Genomic DNA, 20794 nt, shown 5'->3' with positions numbered 1-20794 from the left:
TTATCACAGTGAATAAGTGTGTGAAGTTTCAATCCATTCCCTCAAGTGGTTACTGAGATACCAGCTTACATACATAAACTTAACCAAATCGGGATGCCGACGCGTGTTAATGTTAAGCATGGCATTGACCTTAAACTGGCATCACAGCAAGTTTGTAATGTTAAACATGACACTGACCTTGAACTGCGATCACAGCAAGTTTGTAATGTTAAGCATGACACTGACCTTGAAATGGCAACACGGCACGTTTTTAATGTTAAGCATGGCAATGACCTTGAACTGGCATCACAGCACGTTAGTAATGTTAAGCATGACACTGACCTTGAACTGGCATCACAGCAAGTTTGTAATATTGAGCATGACATTGACCTTGAACTGGCATCACAGCAAGTTTGTAACGTTAAGCATGACACTGACCTTGAACTGCCGTCACAGCAAGTTTTTAATGTTAATCATGGCATTGACCTTGAACTGGCATCACAGCAAGTTTGTAATGTTAAGCATGACATTGACCTTGAACTGGCAACACAGCCAGTTTGTAATGTTAAGCATGGCAATGACCTTGAACTGGCATCACAGCAAGTTAGTAATGTTACGCATGGCAATGACCTTGAACTGGCATCACAGCAAGTTTGTAATGTTAAGCATGACATTGACCTTGAACTGCCGTCACAGCAAGTTTTTAATGTTAATCATGGCATTGACCTTGAACTGGCAACACAGCCAGTTTGTAATGTTAAGCATTGCAATGACCTTGAACTGGCATCACAGCAAGTTTGTAATGTTAAGCATGACACTGACCTTGAACTGGCAACACAGCAAGTTTTTAATGTTACGCATGGCAATGACCTTGAACTGGCATCACAGCAAGTTTGTAATGTTAAGCATGACATTGACCTTGAACTGGCATCGCAGCAAGTCTATAATATTACCATAACTCACAAAAGACATTTAAGTCCATACTTAAATAGAGGGCTATATAAGATGTCAGTTACTTGCAGGAAGAATTTCCATAAATATTGGTAGGTTAACCTACTTCAGTCATGCAACAATAATACTATGACACCTGAGGCAATTTCTCAAAGGAAGGAGAGCATGAGGTCAATTCTCCTTCACAACACATACATTTCTAGAAAGTTACTTGTGGAGACAGCTCTGTAACTGCACAGCAGAGTCAAAGGTAAACTGTTAATTTAATGAAATACTGAAAAACCATATCAAACACTCTAACAAAAATTAACTGCCTCACTAGCCTAGTGGTACAATGCCTGCTTTGAGTATGGGAGGTTGTGGATTCACTACCAGGCTGCATCTTACCAAAGACATGAAAAATAGTACTAAAGTAGTTCATTTTATGCTTTTCAGTGAAATACTAACATTTATCCGTGAAATAAAATTGATATTTTCACTGCTTCAAACAGTGAAAATATCAAATTTATTTTTCACTGGTATGGAACAACACCTGAATGCAAATGAATATGAATTATATATAATCGTAAATTCCTTGCAAAATTTACTTCTCAGGAAAGATATAGATGTATACAAGAGGGCCATGATGGCCCTATATCGCTCACCTGTTATCATTGCACTTGAGGAGAAGAAGGTCCTCAGAAAAAATATCTAAGTCCAAAGGACAGGAACAACAAAGGGAAGAAATTTAAATTGAAATGAAGGGAGATAATTTGACATAAAATCAGTCCATAGTTATCTATCCTGATTGTCTCAGTCCAACTAATAACAATAATGAAATTTCAAATAAGTCCTATAAGTACTTAATGATATAAATCCATTTTGATTACAATCAGTGGAGGTAATCAGATATAAAATAACTCTGGAACCTACGATAGGATCTGATTTGTCATGGAATCCAAGATTTATTGTTGTTGAAGATATTTTGGAAGTTTGAAAAAAAAAAACTATAAATGAAGTCTCTATATGGCTGCAAAAGTCAAAATAGCAAATTTTGGACATTTAAGGGGCCATAACTCTGGAACCCATGATGGAATCTGGCCAGTTGAAGAAAGGAAGCAAGATCTTATGGTGATACAAGTTGTGTGCAAGTTTAGTTAAAATCAAATCATAAATGAAGCTGCTATTGTGCAGTCAAGGTCAAAATAGCTAATTTTGGCCCTTTCAGGGGCCATAACTCTGGAACCCTTTATGGGATCTGGCCGGTTGAAGAAAGGAACCGAGATCTTATTATGACACAAGTATTGTGCAAGTTTGATTGAATTCAAATCATAAATGAAGCCGCTATTGTGCAGACAAGGTCAAAATAGCTAATTCTGGCCCTTTCAGGGGCCATAACTCTGGAACCCATAATGGGATCTGGTCAGTTCAAGCAAGGAACTGTAATCTTATGGTGATACAAGTTGTGTGCAAGTTTGGTTAAAATAAAATCATAAATGAAACCTCTATCGTGTAGACAAGAAATTGTTGACGCACAAAAATAGCAAATTCTGGCCCTTTAAGGGGCAATAACTCTAGAACTCATGATGGGATCTGGCCAGTTTTTGAAAGGAACTGAGATATCATGCCAATACATGTTTTGTACAAGTTTGATCAAAATTGCTTGCAAAATGTGGTCTCTATTTTGTTCACAAGAAATTGTGGACGGACAACGGACGGACGGACGACGGACGAAGGGTGATCACAAAAGCTCACCCTGTCACTATGTGACAGGTGAGCTAATAAATACTTAGGGGATCATAAATCTATACGTTCCATCATAATAAAATCTGAATGAAATCTGGAAACGTCATAGAACTGTTTGTTTTTCTATATACATATCATGAAGTCATGAAATTATGACGTCATGATGCGTTGCACGTGACGCTGCGCGGGTAAAATGCATTACAAACGCTTTTCGATTTTCATCGTAAAAAGTAGTAAAATCAACTAATTCTCATCTGTTTCCGTAACATATAGTCAGTCAGTAATTAAGTTTCAAAGCATTCTTAAGAAATACAGCATTAATTTCCAGATATCTAAAAAAAATCTTTTTTTGTTCGTTTTCGAACGATCTGGAGGCCAGTGCCTTTTAGCAGTTCATATGGTCCATATATTTTCTATGTTTGGATTGCACAAAACTCAGTTTGCTCAACCCTTTGTGACCTTGAGAGATCCATTTTTTACTGTAATTAACTTGCATTGTGAAACCCACAGTCTTTCTAAGTCTGGAAATATTTAAAATTAATTATCACAAGATGTAACAAATATCAAGACATACTTTGAGGAGTTACAGACATATTTTACAAACAAACAAGCTTAATCATATCCTTCCAATTTAAGTCAAAAAAGGGTGTTACATACAGAGAATAATACATTTTCATTCAACAAACATGTAGAGAGAGTGGGTCTGCATGGCAAGTGGTGTGCTAAAATGTAAGACCGAAAATATAATATCCTCGATAGTTTACAATCATGATTATTCTGACTACCAATGGCATTTTAGGATGCTGGGGTTACACACTTGGGTTAAAAAGCGATCTATAGTGTCTCTTCATTAAGCACATGGCAGAATAAATATACAATAAAGTTCCATACAGCACCATACAACATTAGAATAAAAAGCAATACAGGAAAATTGGCTGTGTTTTGTTCATGAGTGAATGCAATTAAATGATAAATGAAGGCCATGTCAGTCCTTAATCGCTCACTAGTGTATCACAGCTCAAACAGTTGACAATTTGGATAAAAAGTAATACAATCAAAATTTCTGTCAAATTACTATGACATTGGTCCAAGAATATCTGACTAGAAATCTACTTATATTCAGAGAAAAACTAAAAGATGCTTTTGAGAAAAGCACTTATCTCCCCCAAAGCATAGTAGTAATAGGCAAGAAGTCAATAGGGGACAGGAGCAAAAGTCAATGAGACACTGAAGGTTGGCTTAGTGACATAAATGCAATAGGGATCATCTATCTGGCATGTTTAATTATCCCATGAAGTTTCAACGTTCTGGATTAAGTTGTTCCCATGTTATGGATTGGAATAGTTTTCCATGTTTTGGCCCCTGTGACCTTGACCTTTAACTGAGTAACCTAAATAATAATAGGGGTCATCTATTCTATAAGTCCTGTCACCCTATTAAGTTTGAAGGCTCTGGGTCAAACTGTTCTCAAGTTATTGATTGGAAACCGTTTTCCATGTTCTTGCCCCTGTGACCTTGACCTTTATCAAATGACCCCAGAATCAATAGCGGTCATCTACTCTGCATGTCCAATCATCATAATGAAGTCTCAATATTCTTGGTCAAGTGGTTCTCAAGTTATTGACCGGAGACGGATTTCCATGTTCAGGCACCTGTGACCTTGACCTTTGTTCGAGTGACCCCCAACAACACTAGGGGTCATCTACTCTGTAAGTCCTATCACACTATGAAGTTTGAAGGTTCTGGGTCAAATGGTTCTCAAGTTATTGATTGGAAAAGGTTTTCCATGTTCTGGACCCTGAGACCTTGACCTTTGATTCAGTGACCCTAAAATCTATAGGGTCATCTACTCCGCATGTCCGATCATCCTATGAAGTTTCAACATTCTGGACTAAGTGGTTCCCAAGTTATTATTCAGAAATGGTTTTCCATCATCAGGCCCCTGTGACCTTGACCTTTGATGAGTGACCCCAAAAACAATAAGGGTGATCCTATTCTATAAGCCCTATCAACCTAGGAAGTTTGAAGGTTCTAGGTCAAATGGTTCTCAAGTTATTGATCGGAAATGAAGTGTGACGTACAGATGGACAGCGCAAAAACAATATGTCTCCCCAAGTGGGACATCATGACCACGTCCTCTGGCAGCCATATTTTTTGGCAAAATTCAAAATAATTTGAACATCTTGATAAAGGAAACATCTCTTTGAAATTATTTCAGAATTAAACCAGAGGTTAAGAACAAGTTTAGTTTTTAGCTCACGTTCCATGCATTTTTATGAATCATAAAAATTTGAAAATCTTGGAAGGGAGGTCATTCAGGGACATTTCTGTGAAATAATTTCAAAATCAAACCTGGTGTTTAGTTGTTATTTGGATATTTTTCTTCCTTTATCAATTAGCATGCATTGTTTTGACAAACCAAAATTACTTAAATTATCTTGGTATCTGTCAGGAAAGTTTTTTATAAAAGTTTCAAGTATATACCGTACTTATTGCGAAATGTGATAACACACTCTGATGACCATGTTTTTTGTTCAAATAAACGAATTCGGTAGAGGTCAACCAATGATCATTAGTGTGAAATTATTTGGAATCTAGCCAGCAAGAAAAAGTAAAAAGCAGACATAATATTTGACACATTGGAATAATTTGAACAATCTTTGTAGAGTGTCACACAAGAAATATTTCTGTGAAAATCTGACAAAAACATTCTCCTTTCCATTGCCATGGCAACCAGAGTTCTGCATGAAATTGATTTCTTTGAACAATTTTAAAAGATGGACTTGATACGCAGGTTTGATAATGGAACTTTATTGCATCTGCAGTAGTATACATGTATGTACATTCAATAGACCAAATAATGGTGGCTAATTTAGGACATTCCACTATGTCAAGTTGGCTAGGGTGCAGTTTATGCAGCACATTTTGTTGAGTCGTCCTGGTGCATGTGCCAACACACCATAAACAAACGTTTTAAATTTTGTTAGTTCCATTTTGTCAAAACAAAACTAACAATGCAACAGAGCAAAACATTCTATTTCATTCTGGTGCATACTATTACACCTTCAACAAAAAATTTGTGTTGAAGCATTGTCACGTACGCCAAGACAATAAAATGTTTCATGGACATGTGTTGGTGCATGAGCCAGGATGACACAACCAAATGTGCTATATAGTCGAAAGCCAATGGAACATAAGGAAACACTTAATTTCATCTTGGTGCATGTGCAAAATCTTTTGTTAATGGCACGCACGCCAAAGCAATATTCAACGTTTCGTTCTGTTGTGTTCTATGTTTCACACTATGTCACATTGTTTTGTTATGGCGCACTGGCATGCATGATGACACAATAAAATGTGCTTCAGCTAGCCAACATGACATAAGTAATGTCCAAAATCAGCCATCATACCAAATGCTGAAAAACCTTCTAGCACAAATAAGAAATATATTTCAGAATTATAATTTCTGACGCATTAGCATGAAGCCTAAAAAAATATAGACACCTTCAGAATATAAATTAGAGCAGATGTAAATTTTCATATACATACATTTACTTTTGTCGATCAGTAGAACTGTTATAAAGATAAATATTTAAATCATCATTTTCATGAAATCGCTCACCTGAGGGTGGAACCATCTGATGAAGACCCTTAAAATCTTAAAAACTTTTCCTTGTATAATTTCATTAGTAAAACACTGGCCCTTGAGGTAACAACAAAGTAAATTAATACTAGAAATATTACAGTGTAATCAAAGTTAAAAGAAAAACATTAGTTTTTATAAATTAACTCAATATAAAACACAGATCTCTGCCACCTAATGAAACTTGCCTGCATTGGGACAACTATGATCCCAGGGACATGATCTGATGAAATCTGAGAGATTTACTCATAAGGATGTTTCCATCACTGTGAAAGTGAACTGACTTCAAAAAATATCTGCTTGTGTCTTAAAGTTAATCAGTGAAGACACAGCAGGATCACAAAAGCCCACATCTAAGCTCTAAGCACAGGCGAGTCAAAAATAAAATACTAATCAGCTAGGTTCATTCTGCCACATACTCTACTTCAAACATGGACTGTAAGTAAGACTTTATTCAAATCTAGAATATTCAAACCAAACAATGAAGGCAATTAATAACCAAATTAAATAACAGCTTCCTATCTTCTCATCTGACCTATGACCTAATTCCTTGAAGGCTGCCACTTGAATTAACTGATGAGGTAACAAAAGACAAAACTGTCTGAAGAATTTTTTTTTTTTAAATTAGAATCATTTATTTCACAGATACTGTGGTTCTTTTAAAACTTGATCTCACTGTTTCCCTTAGGACTGAAGAACTTTGCAGCCGTATCTGGAATTCTATTAATTTCTGTAGTTCGTTATAGCCATTGTTTTAAACGGATTTCCTTTCCATTGACCAAAAGATGCCATTTTTCTTCTGTGTTATATTTGGATTTCAGACAGAGACAAATATTTCCATAGATATTTTCTAACATACATCATGATTTTGTTTTGTTCAGATCACACTGTCACAATAGTAGGCCATATAATAACTCTGCAGCTTTAGATGGTGGATGAAGACCTCAGGTGCCTCTACCAGCATTATTACTGGTACAGACAGTCACCTGGATAGAACCACTGAATTCCTCCCTCCAAGTCAGCAAGAGGGTTGATTTTCCTTCATTGTATGCGAAAGTTTCATGATGGTAAAAGCTCTCTGTAAAACATACATGCCTCCTTCGATGGCCTGTCAGAGGCAAGTGGGTATGTAATTTTGTAAGTTGTAACCTTGACCTTTGACCAAATAATGTCAGAAATATAGGCGGTATTCTAATATCATTTTTGGTTTTTGTTTCGTTTAATGCCATTTTTGTCAGTAATATAGTTACGTTGACTTCTCAGTTAACATGCAAGTAGTCCTCAATTTTCTAATCAGTACTAAATAGTTTCATGCAAGTAACAGATATTTTCCTCATTTGAAACAAGCTATACATAAACCAAAACTTTGGAGCTGTCTTTAATCAATGTCACAGAGAAAGTGTGTCTCAACTTGTGAATCAAACTTTCAACCTTTAATTGTAACTGCCAGTGAGAAGCTTTATCCATTTAGTGAACCAGACAAGTATGAACTGTAAAAGACTTGTACTGAACAATAACATTTAAAGCTGGTAAGATTTCTCACTGTATAAGAATCTAGGAACATCCAAGGACGATATAGTGATTAAAAGCTACCCCCACCCCCACAATCTATATTTTGACCATTTCCCTGATAGCACTGATGATCAGATTATTAAATTTTATATCAGTTTGTTGGTGTTATTATTATGTTATTTTTCAAACTGTGTAAGATACTTTGATCTGTATACATGTGTGTAACAAAATGGTAAATATTCTGTATAACAAACTAGTGAACATTCTCTTTACTAAACCAGTGAACATTCTGTGCATCAAAACCAGTGAACATTATGTGTAGCAAATCAGTGAACACTCTGTATCTTAAACCTTTCATTGTGTGTAACAAACTGCTGAACATTCTGTCTAACAAACTCGTGAATTTTCTGTTTAACAAACCATTGAACAGTCTGTATAATAAACCAGTGAACATTCTGTGTTACACACCAATAACATTCTAACAAATTAGTGAACATTCTATGTAAAAACAAGGCAGTCTGAAAGACAGCTAAATCCCCCGCCACTGCTATGGATAGTGAAAGGGTAAAACCTTTGATTTTAGCTGTGACCTTGACCTTGAACTGACATGGCTGACTCATGAATTCTGCACAACGTCTTGATGAGGTGATCTTTTGACCAAAGTTTCATGAAAATCCTTCAAGGGGTTTAGGAGATACAGAGCTGAAACCTTTGACCTTCAGTTGTGACCTTGACCTTGAGTTGACATGGCTGACTCATGAGTTCTTGATGAGGTGATCATTTGACCAAAGTTTGATGAAAATCCTTCAAGGGGTTAAGGAGATACAGAGTGGACACCAAATGGAAGGCTCAAACCTTCGACCCTTAGTTGTGACCTTGACCTTGAGCTGGCATGGTTGACTCATAATTTCTGCACATCGTTCTGATGGGGTAATCATTTGATCCAAGTTTTATAAAATTCCTTCAAGGGGTTTAGGAGATAGAGAGCGGACACGAAATGGAAGGCTCAAACCTTTGACCTTCAGTTGTGACCTTGACCTTGAGCCGACATGGCTGACTCATAAGTTCTGCACATCGCCTTGATGAGGTGATCGTTTGACCCAAGTTTGATGAAAATCCTTCAAGGGGTTTAAGAGATATAGAGCGGACACAAAATGGAAGGCTCAAACCTTTGACCTTGAGTTGTGACCTTGATCTTGAGCCGGCATGGCTGACTCATGGGTTCTGCACATCGTCTTGATGAGGTGATCATTTGACCCAAGTTTTATAAAATTCCTTCAAGGGGTTTAGGAGATATAGAGCGGACACAAAATGGCAGGCTCAAACCTTTGACCTTGAGTTGTGACCTTGACCTTGAACCGACAAGGCTGACTCATGGGTTCTGCACATCGTCTTGATGAGGTGATCACTTGACCCAAGTTTCATGAAAATCCTTCAAGGGGTTTAGGAGATATGGACCGGACACGATTTTGTTACGGACGGAAGGACGGACGGAAAGACGGACGGAAGGACGGAAGCAGACCATTCTTATAATCCCTCCGCCACGGCGGGGGATTAAAAACGAGTGAACATTCTGTGTAAAAGATGGGTGAGCACTGTGTATCAAATTGGTGACTATTCTGTGTAACAAACTGGTGAACACTCCTTTCAACAAACCAATGAACATGAACATTCTTTTCAACAAACCAGTGAACATTCTGTGTAACTAATTGGTAAACATTCTGAAACCTAATTTATGTAACAAACCAGTGAACATTCAAACCAGTGAACATTCTGTGTAACAAACTAGTGAACATTCTGTGTAACAAAGTAGTGAACATTCTGTGTAACAAACTGATAAACATATATATTATGGGTTACAAGATATAAGAAACTTTGTTTAACATTCCATAATGGACATCAAGGAGTGTACCAGAATAATATATTTATTGAACTATAGTACCATAATCAAAAACAAAAATCCAGCCAATAATTTACCTCCAACACCCCATGGTCGTTTGAAGGTAACCTTCGGTGTCTTCTTTAAATGGTCCTGCTTCATACTGCCTATAATTGTAAAGTAAAACATGTAATATTGTTTCATGTACTCAAATAAAGTGTATTAAGGTTTCTCCATTTAAATCAAAATGTCAGGTGTACTCTATGAAAATTCTAACATTTATGAAATAACTGTTGCATTGCAAATAGAGATTTGAACCATTTCTTTGAAATTCAATAAGATGACTGTAAGAATGGTTTTTATATCTCTTTGAAGCATTTTGACCACTATCTTCTGATCACCTTTTCTCTTTTAAGATAAGACAATACTTTTTATACTACACATCTTTCAAAAGGACTCAAAGGGTTTAAATTAATAGGATGCCCTTAAATATTTAATACCTTGATTAGTCTTGAATTTATCATTAAAAATGATTTAAGTAGGGAATTTCTGCCAATCTGGGCATAATTTCAATTTTGACTTTTTTTGTAGATAGGTTTTTACAAAACTTTCAGGACATCTTAATTAGCATTAAAGTTTTTTTTACATGTTCCTAAAGAAATGCAAATTTTTTTTTTAAAAAAGGCCATGATTACATTAATTCAAAAACCAGTATAGTCTTGCCAATATATGTTTTGCTTCAATAAACTTCTTCAGTTGACATATACTATTTCTTAAATATAAACAGATAAAAAACAAGAAGATGATGTCAGCATGCCAAAATAACGGCCAGAAGTTTAAAATGGGAAAAATACATTTTTATGCAATGAAATTGACATCACTAAAATCTAAAAAGATCCTACTACCTCACCTGGAGACCTTTAGACTGATGTGTAACTTAAGCAAATCCTTTTACTTAAAAGCTGGATGTAACAGTAGACCTTCTGACCATACAGAACAGAATATTTTTAATTGTAACTAATTGAAGTTGAAACATTCTGTGAAAATATATCATATCAATTTCACAGTTTCATTTTACAAGAATACTCGTGTGAAACTCTCATATGTTTCAAAACCTTCTGAAAGTGAAATAAGTGTTAAAGAAGATGCCTTTGAAATCATGCATCACTTCAATGCTCACAGATCTCTTACCTATCCTATATATATGTGCCACAAGGTAAAGATCTTTCTCTATTTCTTCAGTGCTCAGATCCTGAAAAGAAATTAGAAAGTTTGTAGGGGAGTCATATTTTGTTGACAAGTGTGTATTGTACAAAATAGTACTACTGGGTTTTACATTAAAAAAACATGTTTTTCAAATAAAATCTAAACTAAAGCAACGGTTAAGTATGACATTTTAAATGACTTATTTTTGCTAAAAATGTTTTGGTTAAACATTTCCCTCCCATAGAACTGAGCATTAGCACTGGTGAACCAGAACTCTCCTAGTAAGGTAGCCAGAGAAGCTTGGTATAAAGATACCTCAAAATCAATTTCATGACACCTGGTTACATCATGACCCCTGGTAACATAGCCCTGAATGTGAGTCCCAAATGGGCTCAAAATCAAACTCATGACCTTTGGTTACATAGCCATAACTAGATGCCCACGGGCAACATGTCGAGCCTGCCAGCTGTCAAAAGGACTGGGAGTTGCACATGACACTCCTTGTCTCATTGAGGCAAACATTTATGCCAAATAAAGAAGAGATTTCAAAAAGTTACTATGTAAATTATTTAAAGTAACAACAAAGGGACGTAAATCTTAAAAAAAAAATTCTAAGTCCAAACAAAAATCCTCACCAGTAGCGATAGGTCAAAATACACCTGAAAATTGGATGTTACATGCATGTTGTACTACAGAAAAGTGGTCTTGATTTTTCCCTATGACCAGTAATAAAAAAGTTACAAATATAAGCCATTTATAGTAACAACAAAGGAAAGTAATTCTAGGATTTTGTGCATGACACTCTGTCTCATGATGATGAACAATTGTGCCAAGATACACCAAAATCCCTCTATGCATCAAAAAGAAATGCTCCTGACAAAGTCATTCTTTTATCTGACTTTTGACCTTGACCATAGACTCAGGGACCTGGTTCTTGCGCATGACACTCCATCTCATGGTGGTGACCATTTGTGCCAGGTTAAATTAAAATCCCTCCATGCAGGAAGAAGAAATGCTCCGGACAAAGTTGTCATTCTTGTATCCTTTGACCTCTAAGTGTGACCTTGACCTTAGACCTAGGGCATTGGTTCTTGTGCATGACACTCCATCTCATGATGGTGAACAATTGTGCCAAGTTACATCAAAATCCCTCTAGGCAGGAAGAAGAAATGCTCCAGACAAAGTCATTTTTGAATTTGACCTTTGACCTGTGTGACCTTGACCTTTGAGATAGGAACCTGGGGTTTGCGCATGACACTCTGTCTCACTGAGGTTAACATTCATGCCAAATATAAACAAGATTGCTCCATGCATGTCAAAGTTATGGTCCTGACAAACAAATCCGGACGAACAGACAGATGCAAGCAAGCACATACACACACACGCACATACACTGAACAGCCATTTGGACAACTATGTCTTTGCTTCCGCAAGCGGGCTTGATAAAAATGAGTCCCAAATGAGCTTAAAATCAAACTCATGACCTCTAGTTGCAGAGCCATAAATATGAGTTCCAAATGAGCTCAAAATCAAACTCATGACCCCAAGTTGAATAGCCATTAATATGAATCCCAAATGAGCTCAAAATAAAACTCATGACCCATAGTTGCACAGCCATTAATATGAGTTCCAAATGAGCCCAAAATCAAACTCCTGACCCCTAGTTGCAGAGCCATAAATATGAGTTCCAAATGAGCTCAAAATCAAACTCATGACCCCTGGTTACATAGCCATAACTATGAGTCCCAAATGAGCTCAAAATCAAACTCATGACCCCTAGTTGAATAGCCATAAATATGAGTCCCAAGTGAGCTCAAAATCAAACTCATGACCCCTGGTTACATAGCCATAAATATGAGTCCCAAATGAGCTAAAAAGCAAACTCAAGACCCTTGGTTACATAGCCATAAATATGAGTCCCAAAATCAAACTCATGACCCTTGGTTGCATAGCAATAATTGAGTTCCCAATGGGCAACAAGTCTGCTTCTATGGTGTCATTTGTGGTACTAATACATTAACAGTGACATATCTAATGTAAAGTTTTACTGCAAGTGGTTTTCATAGAACTGTGATCATAATTAGTCTAAAACTTGTAAAATATCCGAGTCATAGCTTTCTATACAGTATATGTTTTTTAAATGAAGGTTTATGTACATCCATAGAGAAAGGACTGTTTTGCTACGTACTGTGAAGAGACCATAATAGCTATACAGCTTATCCATGTCCTCTGGAACCATTTTCACAGTGTGACGTACTAAAAACTTCTCCCTGAAAAAAAAAATAAATATATGTATATATATATATACAGTCTAACCTGTACTAATGGTCACCTCCGATCAGCGGTCACCTACGAATATAAATATGTTAACCTTCAATTTTAAAGTACATGATTAAAATAAATTTACAATTCAAATGTATAAATTTCAGCCTATCTTTGTTCTATGTAAAACTAGAGCTACCACTAAATGTGATTAATACCCCTAGATGACATTTTTATACAGGGGAGGTAAATGCTAGGAACATCATATTAATGATGTAATCAACTGACACTAGCGTTATTAAATTCCTTGCATTCGTATAGAAATATGGAGCAGACACAGAAACAAGGCTATCTGACCTTCAACCTCTCAGTGTAACCTTTGACTAGTGACCTGCAAGTTGTCTTGATGAGGTAAACAGTTTATGCTAGTTTTATGAAAATGTGCAGATGAACAGTTATACAGTTATTATTGTGCTGCCTAATTCGTCATCTGAATTCGGATGAAATTTTAAACTGTTTTTTAAGCTACGTAAACTTGTATTCAAGATAGTAGAGATTGTTTTTTTAATGAAAAATGTGTCTCCCACCACTTAACATGTAGACATGGTAAAATGCCATGAAATAAGGGCCATAACTCACTAAACCATAATTTTCCAACTACGCTTGCCAATGAACTCTCCTGTGAAGTTCGATGGAATTCAAACCAGTGATACAGAAGCAGTATAGACATCATAGAATTTGACAAAACTCCCCTGAAAATCACTTAACCGTAATAATTCCGACAATATGCACAACATTACTATTCTTTATAATAATCACTTGTGAGTTTGGTTAACATCAGCCCTATGGTATACATCAGGGTAGTGTAAATACTGTAAAACAACACAATTAAGGGGTACAACTCTGCAGAAAATCAATTAATTGTAACATGCCAACAATTTGCACAATAAGGCTTCTCACTGATCATACCTGTAAGTTTTGGTGGAAATCTGCCCAATATTAGAAGACAAGCGACCAAAACATTATAAAATTTGACAAATTAAGGACCTTAACTCCTGAAAATTTCTGAACCTTTTTTTATTTTTTTTATTTTTTTTTTTTTTTTGATTTAACGTGGCACCGACACATGATAGGTCATATGGCGACTTTCCAGCTTTAATGGTGGAGGAAGACCCCAGGTGCCCCTCCGTGCATTATTTCATCATGAGCGGGCACCTGGGTAGAACCATCGACCTTCCGTTAGCCAGCTGGATGGCTTCCTCGCATGCACAAACTTTGTGACATACAGCATTAAATCAGTATGTCTCGCTTTCTTCATGTGGGAGACATAAATAATTAAGTAAGCAAAATCAAGAGGGCCATGAAGGCCCTGTATCGCTCACCTGACCTACTGACCTAAAGATCATCAAGATCAACATTCTGACCAAGTTTCATTAAGATATGGTCATAAATGTAGCCTCTAAAGTGTTAACTAGTTTTTCCTTAGATTTGACCCGGTGACCTAGTTTTTGACCCCACATGACCAAGATTCAAATCTGACCTAAAGATCATCAAGATTAGCATCCTGATTAAGTTTCATGAAGATATAGTCATAAATGTGGCCTATAGAGTGTTAACAACCTTTCCCTTTGATTTGACCTAGTGATCTAGTTTTTGACCCCACCTGATCCAGATTTAAACTTAACCTATACATTATCAAGACTAACATTCTGACCAAGTTTCATAAAGATATAGTCAGAAATGTGGCCACTACAGTGTTACCAAGCTTTTCCTTTGAATTGACCTGGTGACCTAATATCAAACTGTCCAGGATTTGATTGAGGGTAACATTCTGACCAAGTTTCATTAACATTGGGCCAAAATTGTGACCTCTAGAGTGTTAACAAGCTTTTCCTTTGATTTGACCTAGTGACCTAGTTTTTGACCCCACCTGATCCAGATTTGAACTTGACCTATGGATCTTCATGATTAACATTCTGACCAAGTTTCATGAAGATATAGTCATAAATGTGACCTCTACAGTGTTAACAAGCTTTTCCTTTGATTTGACCTGGTGACCTAGTTTTTGACCCCAGTTGACCAAATATCAAACTCGTCCAAGATTTCATTGAGGGTAACATTCTGACCAAGTTTCATTAAGATTGGGCCAAAATTGTGACCTCTAGAGCATTAACAAGCTTTTCCTTTGATCTGACCTGGTGACCTAGTTTTTGACCCCAGATGACCCAATATTGAATTCGTCCAAGATTTTATTGAGGGTAACATTCTGACCAAGTTTCATCAAGATTGGGCCAAAATTGTTACCTCTAGATTGTTAACAAACTTTTCCTTTGATTTGACCTTGTGACCTAGTTTTTGACCCCAGATGACCCAATATTTAACTCGTCCAAGATTTTATTGAGGGTAACATTCTGACCAAGTTTCAATAAGATTTTGTCAAAATTGTGACCTCTAGAGTGTTAACAAGCTTTTCCTTTGATTTGACCTGGTGACCTAGTTTTTGACCCCGGTGTTCCAATATCGAATTCTTCCAAGATTTTATTGAGGGTAACATTCTGACCAAGTTTCATTAAGATAAGGTCAAAATTGTGACCTTTAGAGTGTTAACAGTCAAATTGATGACGACGGACGAACGGACGGACGACAATGGACACAGGGCGATCACAAAAGCTCACCTTGAGCACTTTGTGCTCAGGTGAGCTAAAAATGTCATTCTCGTAACTTGAACCATTTTTGATTTAGAGTAGGGATGGGATCGAATATTCGAATATTCGAAAATCAGTCGAATATTCGAATATGAAAATAAAATTCGAATATTCGTAAATTATTGGACTTTTTTTTTTTTCAAAATAAGTATCACTGATTTTGGGCAATATGAGCATGCTAATTCTACAGAATAAAACCATGTCATGTTTGTTTATCGAATATCAAAAGATGTCCAATTTTCAAGAAAATAGCAATGCATAATTGGCAGGGGCCATCGTTACGGATTAACAGTTTGCAACAGGCGTCAATGTGTCAGATGCATGTCAAAAGATGTCCAATTAACAAGAAAATTGCAATGCATAATTACCTGGGGTCATCGCTATGGATTAACAGTTTATATTAGGCATAAATGTGATATCTTTTTACCTTTTGTTCATTTTTATTGGTGCCTGTTTTATATTACAAGTTGTAGAATTTTTTTCGAAAACAATACCAAACTTGTAGATATTGATGATCTTTTCACAATATTTTGTACAACGTTTCAGACCATCCGCAGAAACACTTTCATCCGCAATCGGCCATATTCGAAATAAATTTTGAAGTACTTTATAAGAAAATCAAGAAATAACATTTGATTGATGCATAAGTTCATGTTGAAGGAGGTTTAAGTCTGCCTAACTTGCTTTTTTTCACGACAATTTTTACATGCCGATTGAAAATTTTCAAATTGGCGGCAGTAATACAACAGCGTGTCATGTGTTTAAATGGGACAACCTGCTATTTTTAGATAAAATTGCGACGGTCTAAATTATAATGGTTTTGATTTTTTGTATCATTTTGAAGCTAAAACACTGAATTAGTTAAATATGTTCATGATTATACCGACAGAATAGTGAAATAAAACGCTAGGATCGGTGGGTTTTGCTAGGTAGGATCGGGTTACCTTATTACGTAAGATGATCCACGCTTGAAACAAATGAATACGTTGTGTATATGCCAATCACTTAATAAGAATTTAAAGCTTCCATTAAAACAAACTGAATATTTGAATATTTCGAATATGGCAAACCGAATATTCGAATATTGATTTCAGTATTCGTTCCCAACCCTAATTTAGAGACATTTTTCCATGTAAAATCTGGATCACTCCTTGTATGTATTATATCCCTTTTATAATATGTTTGTAATATTTCTTGGTTTATTCACTTTTGTATCTAATAAAACACATAGAAAAAAAGTTCACTCAATGAAAATAAATTTGTTTTCTTCAATGATATTTCTATCCACATTTTCATTGCAAGCTGCATATAGAGTAGCAAATGTAATTAACACAAACAATGTGTAACACTCACGTGAGGCAAATCAGTTTGTTGTCTTTGTATCGATGAAGTGAAAGAAGAGTTTCTGTTTTGTCACCAACATGGCACCCAAAATTTTTGAAACTAACGAGTAAATGATGCGTTGGGGGACCAGCTTTCGTCTGCATATAGAATAGCAAATGTAATTAACATAAACAAAGTGTAACACTCACGTGAGGCAGGTCAGTTTGTTGTCTTTGTATTGATGAAGTGAAAGAAGAGTTTCTGTTTTGTCACCAACATGGCACCCAAAATTTTTGAAACTAACGAGTAAATGATGTGTAGTGAGACCAGCTTCCATTGCTACCTCACCTTTTAATGATCGCATCGTTTTTCGCCGCTTTCTTTGTGGCTGTAACAGAATTATAGAGTCAGAATGATTTTAATTTTGATTTTTTGTCTTCCTTTCTTCAAAACTTTTTATCTTTTATATAGTATTTTGGTAGTATTAACATTTTTGAAAAGATGTTGTTACCTTAAGGAGAGCACATAAAGCGAATATTATTTGTCCAACATTACCAGCCAGTGAATTGTTCTCCTCCAACTCCTATAACACAATCACAATAACCTTTTTTGCAAGATCTATGTCTAAACTGTTCACTAGTCACTTGTGTTACAAAGCAAGAAAGCAATTATCTTATCTGCAAAAGCAATATTTGAACTGTTCACATGTACCTTGTGTTACAAAGCCAGAAAGAATTACCTTATCTGCTAGAGCAATCAAGGAATTGTTCACAAGTACCTTATGTTATAAAGCCAGAAAGCATTACCTTATCTGCAAGAGCAATCTTTGAAATGTTCACAAGTACCTTGTGTTACAAAGCCAGAAAGCATTATCTTATCTGTAAGAGCAATCTAGGAACTGTTCACAAGTACCTTGTGTTACAAAGCCAGAAGGAATTACCTTATCTGCAAGAGCAATCTAGGAACTGTTCACAAGTACCTTGTGTTACAAAGCCAGAAAGAACTAGAAAATGCTTTTGTAAAAAAGCGCATGTCTCCCCCAATGCAATGTCCTATAGGCAAGAAGTCAATAGGGGTCAGGAGCAAAAATCAAAGAGACACTGATGGTTGGCTGCAATAGGGATCATCTACTTGGCATGTCCAGTCATCCTGCTAAATTTCAACACTCTTGGCCTAGTGGTTCTCCAGTCACTGTTCAGGCTCCTGTGACCTTGACCTTTGATCAAGTGACCTCAAAATAAATAGGGGTCATCTACTCTGCATGTCCAATCATCCTATTAAGTTTCAACATTGTAGGTCAAATGGTTCTCAAGTTATTTCCAAAAAAATGATTTTACATGAACAGACCACTGTGACCTTGACCTTTAACAGACTGACCCCAAAATCAATAGAGGTCATCTACTTTGCATGTTCAATCATCCTATGAAGTTTCAACATTCTGGGTCAAGTGGTTCTCAAGTTATTGATCAGAACTGGTTATCAATGTTCAGGCCCCTGTGACCTTGACCTTTAACGGAGTGGCCCCAAAAACAATAGGGGTCATTTACTCTGCATGAACAATCATCCTATGAAGTTTCAACATTCTGGGTCTAGAGGTTCTCAAGTTATTGATTGGAAATGGTCTTCCATGTTCAGGCCCCTGTGGCCTTGACCTTTAACAGAGTGACCCTAAAAACGTTAGGGGTCATCTACTCTGCATGACCAATCATCCTACGAAGTTTCATCATTCTGGGTCAAGTGGTTCTCAAGTTACTGACCGGAAATGGTTTTCAATGTTCGGGCCCCTGTGACCTTGACCTTTCACAGAGTGACCCCATAATCGTTAGGGGCCATCTACTCTGCATGACCAATCATCCTATAAAGTTTCAACATTCTGGGTCACGTGATTCACAAGTTATTGACCTGAAATGGTTTTCAATGTTCAGGCCCCTGTGACCTTGACCTTTAATGGAGTGACCCCAAAATCGATAGGGGTCATCTACTTTGCATGTACAATCATCCTATGAAGTTTCAACATCCTGGGTCAAGTGGTTCTCTAGTTATTGATTGGAAATGGTTTTCCATGTTCAGGCCCCTGTGACCTTGACCTTTGACGCAGTGACCCCAAAATCAATAGGGGTCATCTACTCTTCATGACCAATCATCCTATGAAGTTTCAACATTCTGGGTCAAGTAGTTCTCTAGTTATTGATCGGAAATGGTTTTCAATGTTCAGGCCCCTGTGACCTTGACCTTTGACAGAGTGACCCCAAAATCAATAGGGGTCATCTACTCTTCATGACCAATCATCCTATGAAGTTTCAACATTCTGGGTCAAATGGTTCTCTAGTTATAGATCGGAAATGGTTTTCAATGTTCAGGCCCCTGTGACCTTGACCTTTGACGGAGTGACCCCAAAAACAATAGGGGTCGTCTACTCCAGCAGCCCTACAACCCTATGAAGTTTGAAGGTTCTAGGTCAAATGGTTCTCCAGTTATTGCTCGGAAATGAAGTGTGACGGACGGACGGACGGACGGACGGACGGGGCAAAAACAATATGTCTCCTGGGGGAGACATAATTACCTTATCTGCTAGAGCAATCTTTGAACTGTTTACATGTGCTTTGTGTTTTAAAGCAAGAAAGCATTACCTTATCTTCAAGAGCAATGTTTGTGTTACAAAGCAAGAAAGCATTACTTTATCTGCAAGAGCAATATTTGAACTGTTCACACACATCTTGTGTTACAAAGCAAGAAAGCATTACCTTATCTGCTAGAGCAAGCTTTGAACTCTTCACATGCATCTTGTGTTACAAAGCAGGAATGCATTACCTTATCTGCAAGAGCAATCTTTGAACTGTTCACACGCATCTTGTGTTACAAAGCAAGAAAGCATTACCTTATCTGCTAGAGCAAGCTTTGAACTCTTCACATGCATCTTGTGTCACAAAGCAGGAACGCATTACCTTATCTGCAAGAGCAATCTTTGAACTGTTTACATATGCCTTGTGTTTCAAAGCAAAAAAGCACTACTTTATCTGCAAGAGCAATCTTTGAACTGTTTACATGTACCTTGTGTTACAAAGCAAGAAAGCATTACCATATCTCCAAGTGCAATCCTTGTGTTACAAAGCAAGAAAGCATTACCATATCTCCAAGTGCAATCCTTGAACACTTCACATGTACATTGTGTTAAAAAGCAAGAAAGCACTGCCTTATCTGCAAGTGCAATCCTTGAACTCTTCACATGTACCTTGTGGTACAAAACAAGAAAGCATTACATTATCTGCAAGTGCATTCTTTGAACTGTTCACATGTGCATTGTGTTTCAAAGCAAGAGAGCATTTCCTTATCTGCAAGAGCAATTTTTGAACTGTTCACATGTACCTTGTGTTACAAAGCAAGAAAGCACTACCTTATCTGCTAGAGCAATCTAGGAACTAATCACATGTACCTTGTGTTACAAAGCCAGAAAGCATTACCTTATCTGCAAGAGCAATTTTTGAACTGTTCACATGTACCTTGTGTTACAAAGCAAGAAAGCACTATCTTATCTGCTAGAGCAATCTAGGGACTGTTCACAAGTACCTTGTGTTACAAAGCCAGAAAAAATTACCTTATCTGCTAGAG

The 20794-nt window shown here is 36.6% G+C and overlaps 1 protein-coding gene across 1 annotated transcript in view; it reads right to left on the bottom strand.

The window, feature by feature from the left end:
* Positions 1–20794, bottom strand: part of LOC123529857 (dedicator of cytokinesis protein 3-like) — a 213829-nt gene that overhangs the window by 131123 nt on the left and 61912 nt on the right. The window contains exons 8-12 of the mRNA XM_053520723.1: positions 17395–17573; positions 13084–13165; positions 10881–10941; positions 9788–9856; positions 6205–6228 (exon numbers count right to left, since the gene is read on the bottom strand). Of these exons, the coding sequence (XP_053376698.1) occupies positions 6205–6228; positions 9788–9856; positions 10881–10941; positions 13084–13165; positions 17395–17573 (415 nt within the window). The remainder of the gene's footprint in view (positions 1–6204; positions 6229–9787; positions 9857–10880; positions 10942–13083; positions 13166–17394; positions 17574–20794) is intronic.

The sequence above is a fragment of the Mercenaria mercenaria genome, chromosome 13, assembly GCF_021730395.1.
Source record: "Mercenaria mercenaria strain notata chromosome 13, MADL_Memer_1, whole genome shotgun sequence".
In the NCBI taxonomy this organism is placed as follows: domain Eukaryota; kingdom Metazoa; phylum Mollusca; class Bivalvia; order Venerida; family Veneridae; genus Mercenaria; species Mercenaria mercenaria.
This window is presented reverse-complemented; position numbering and strand designations above follow the sequence as displayed.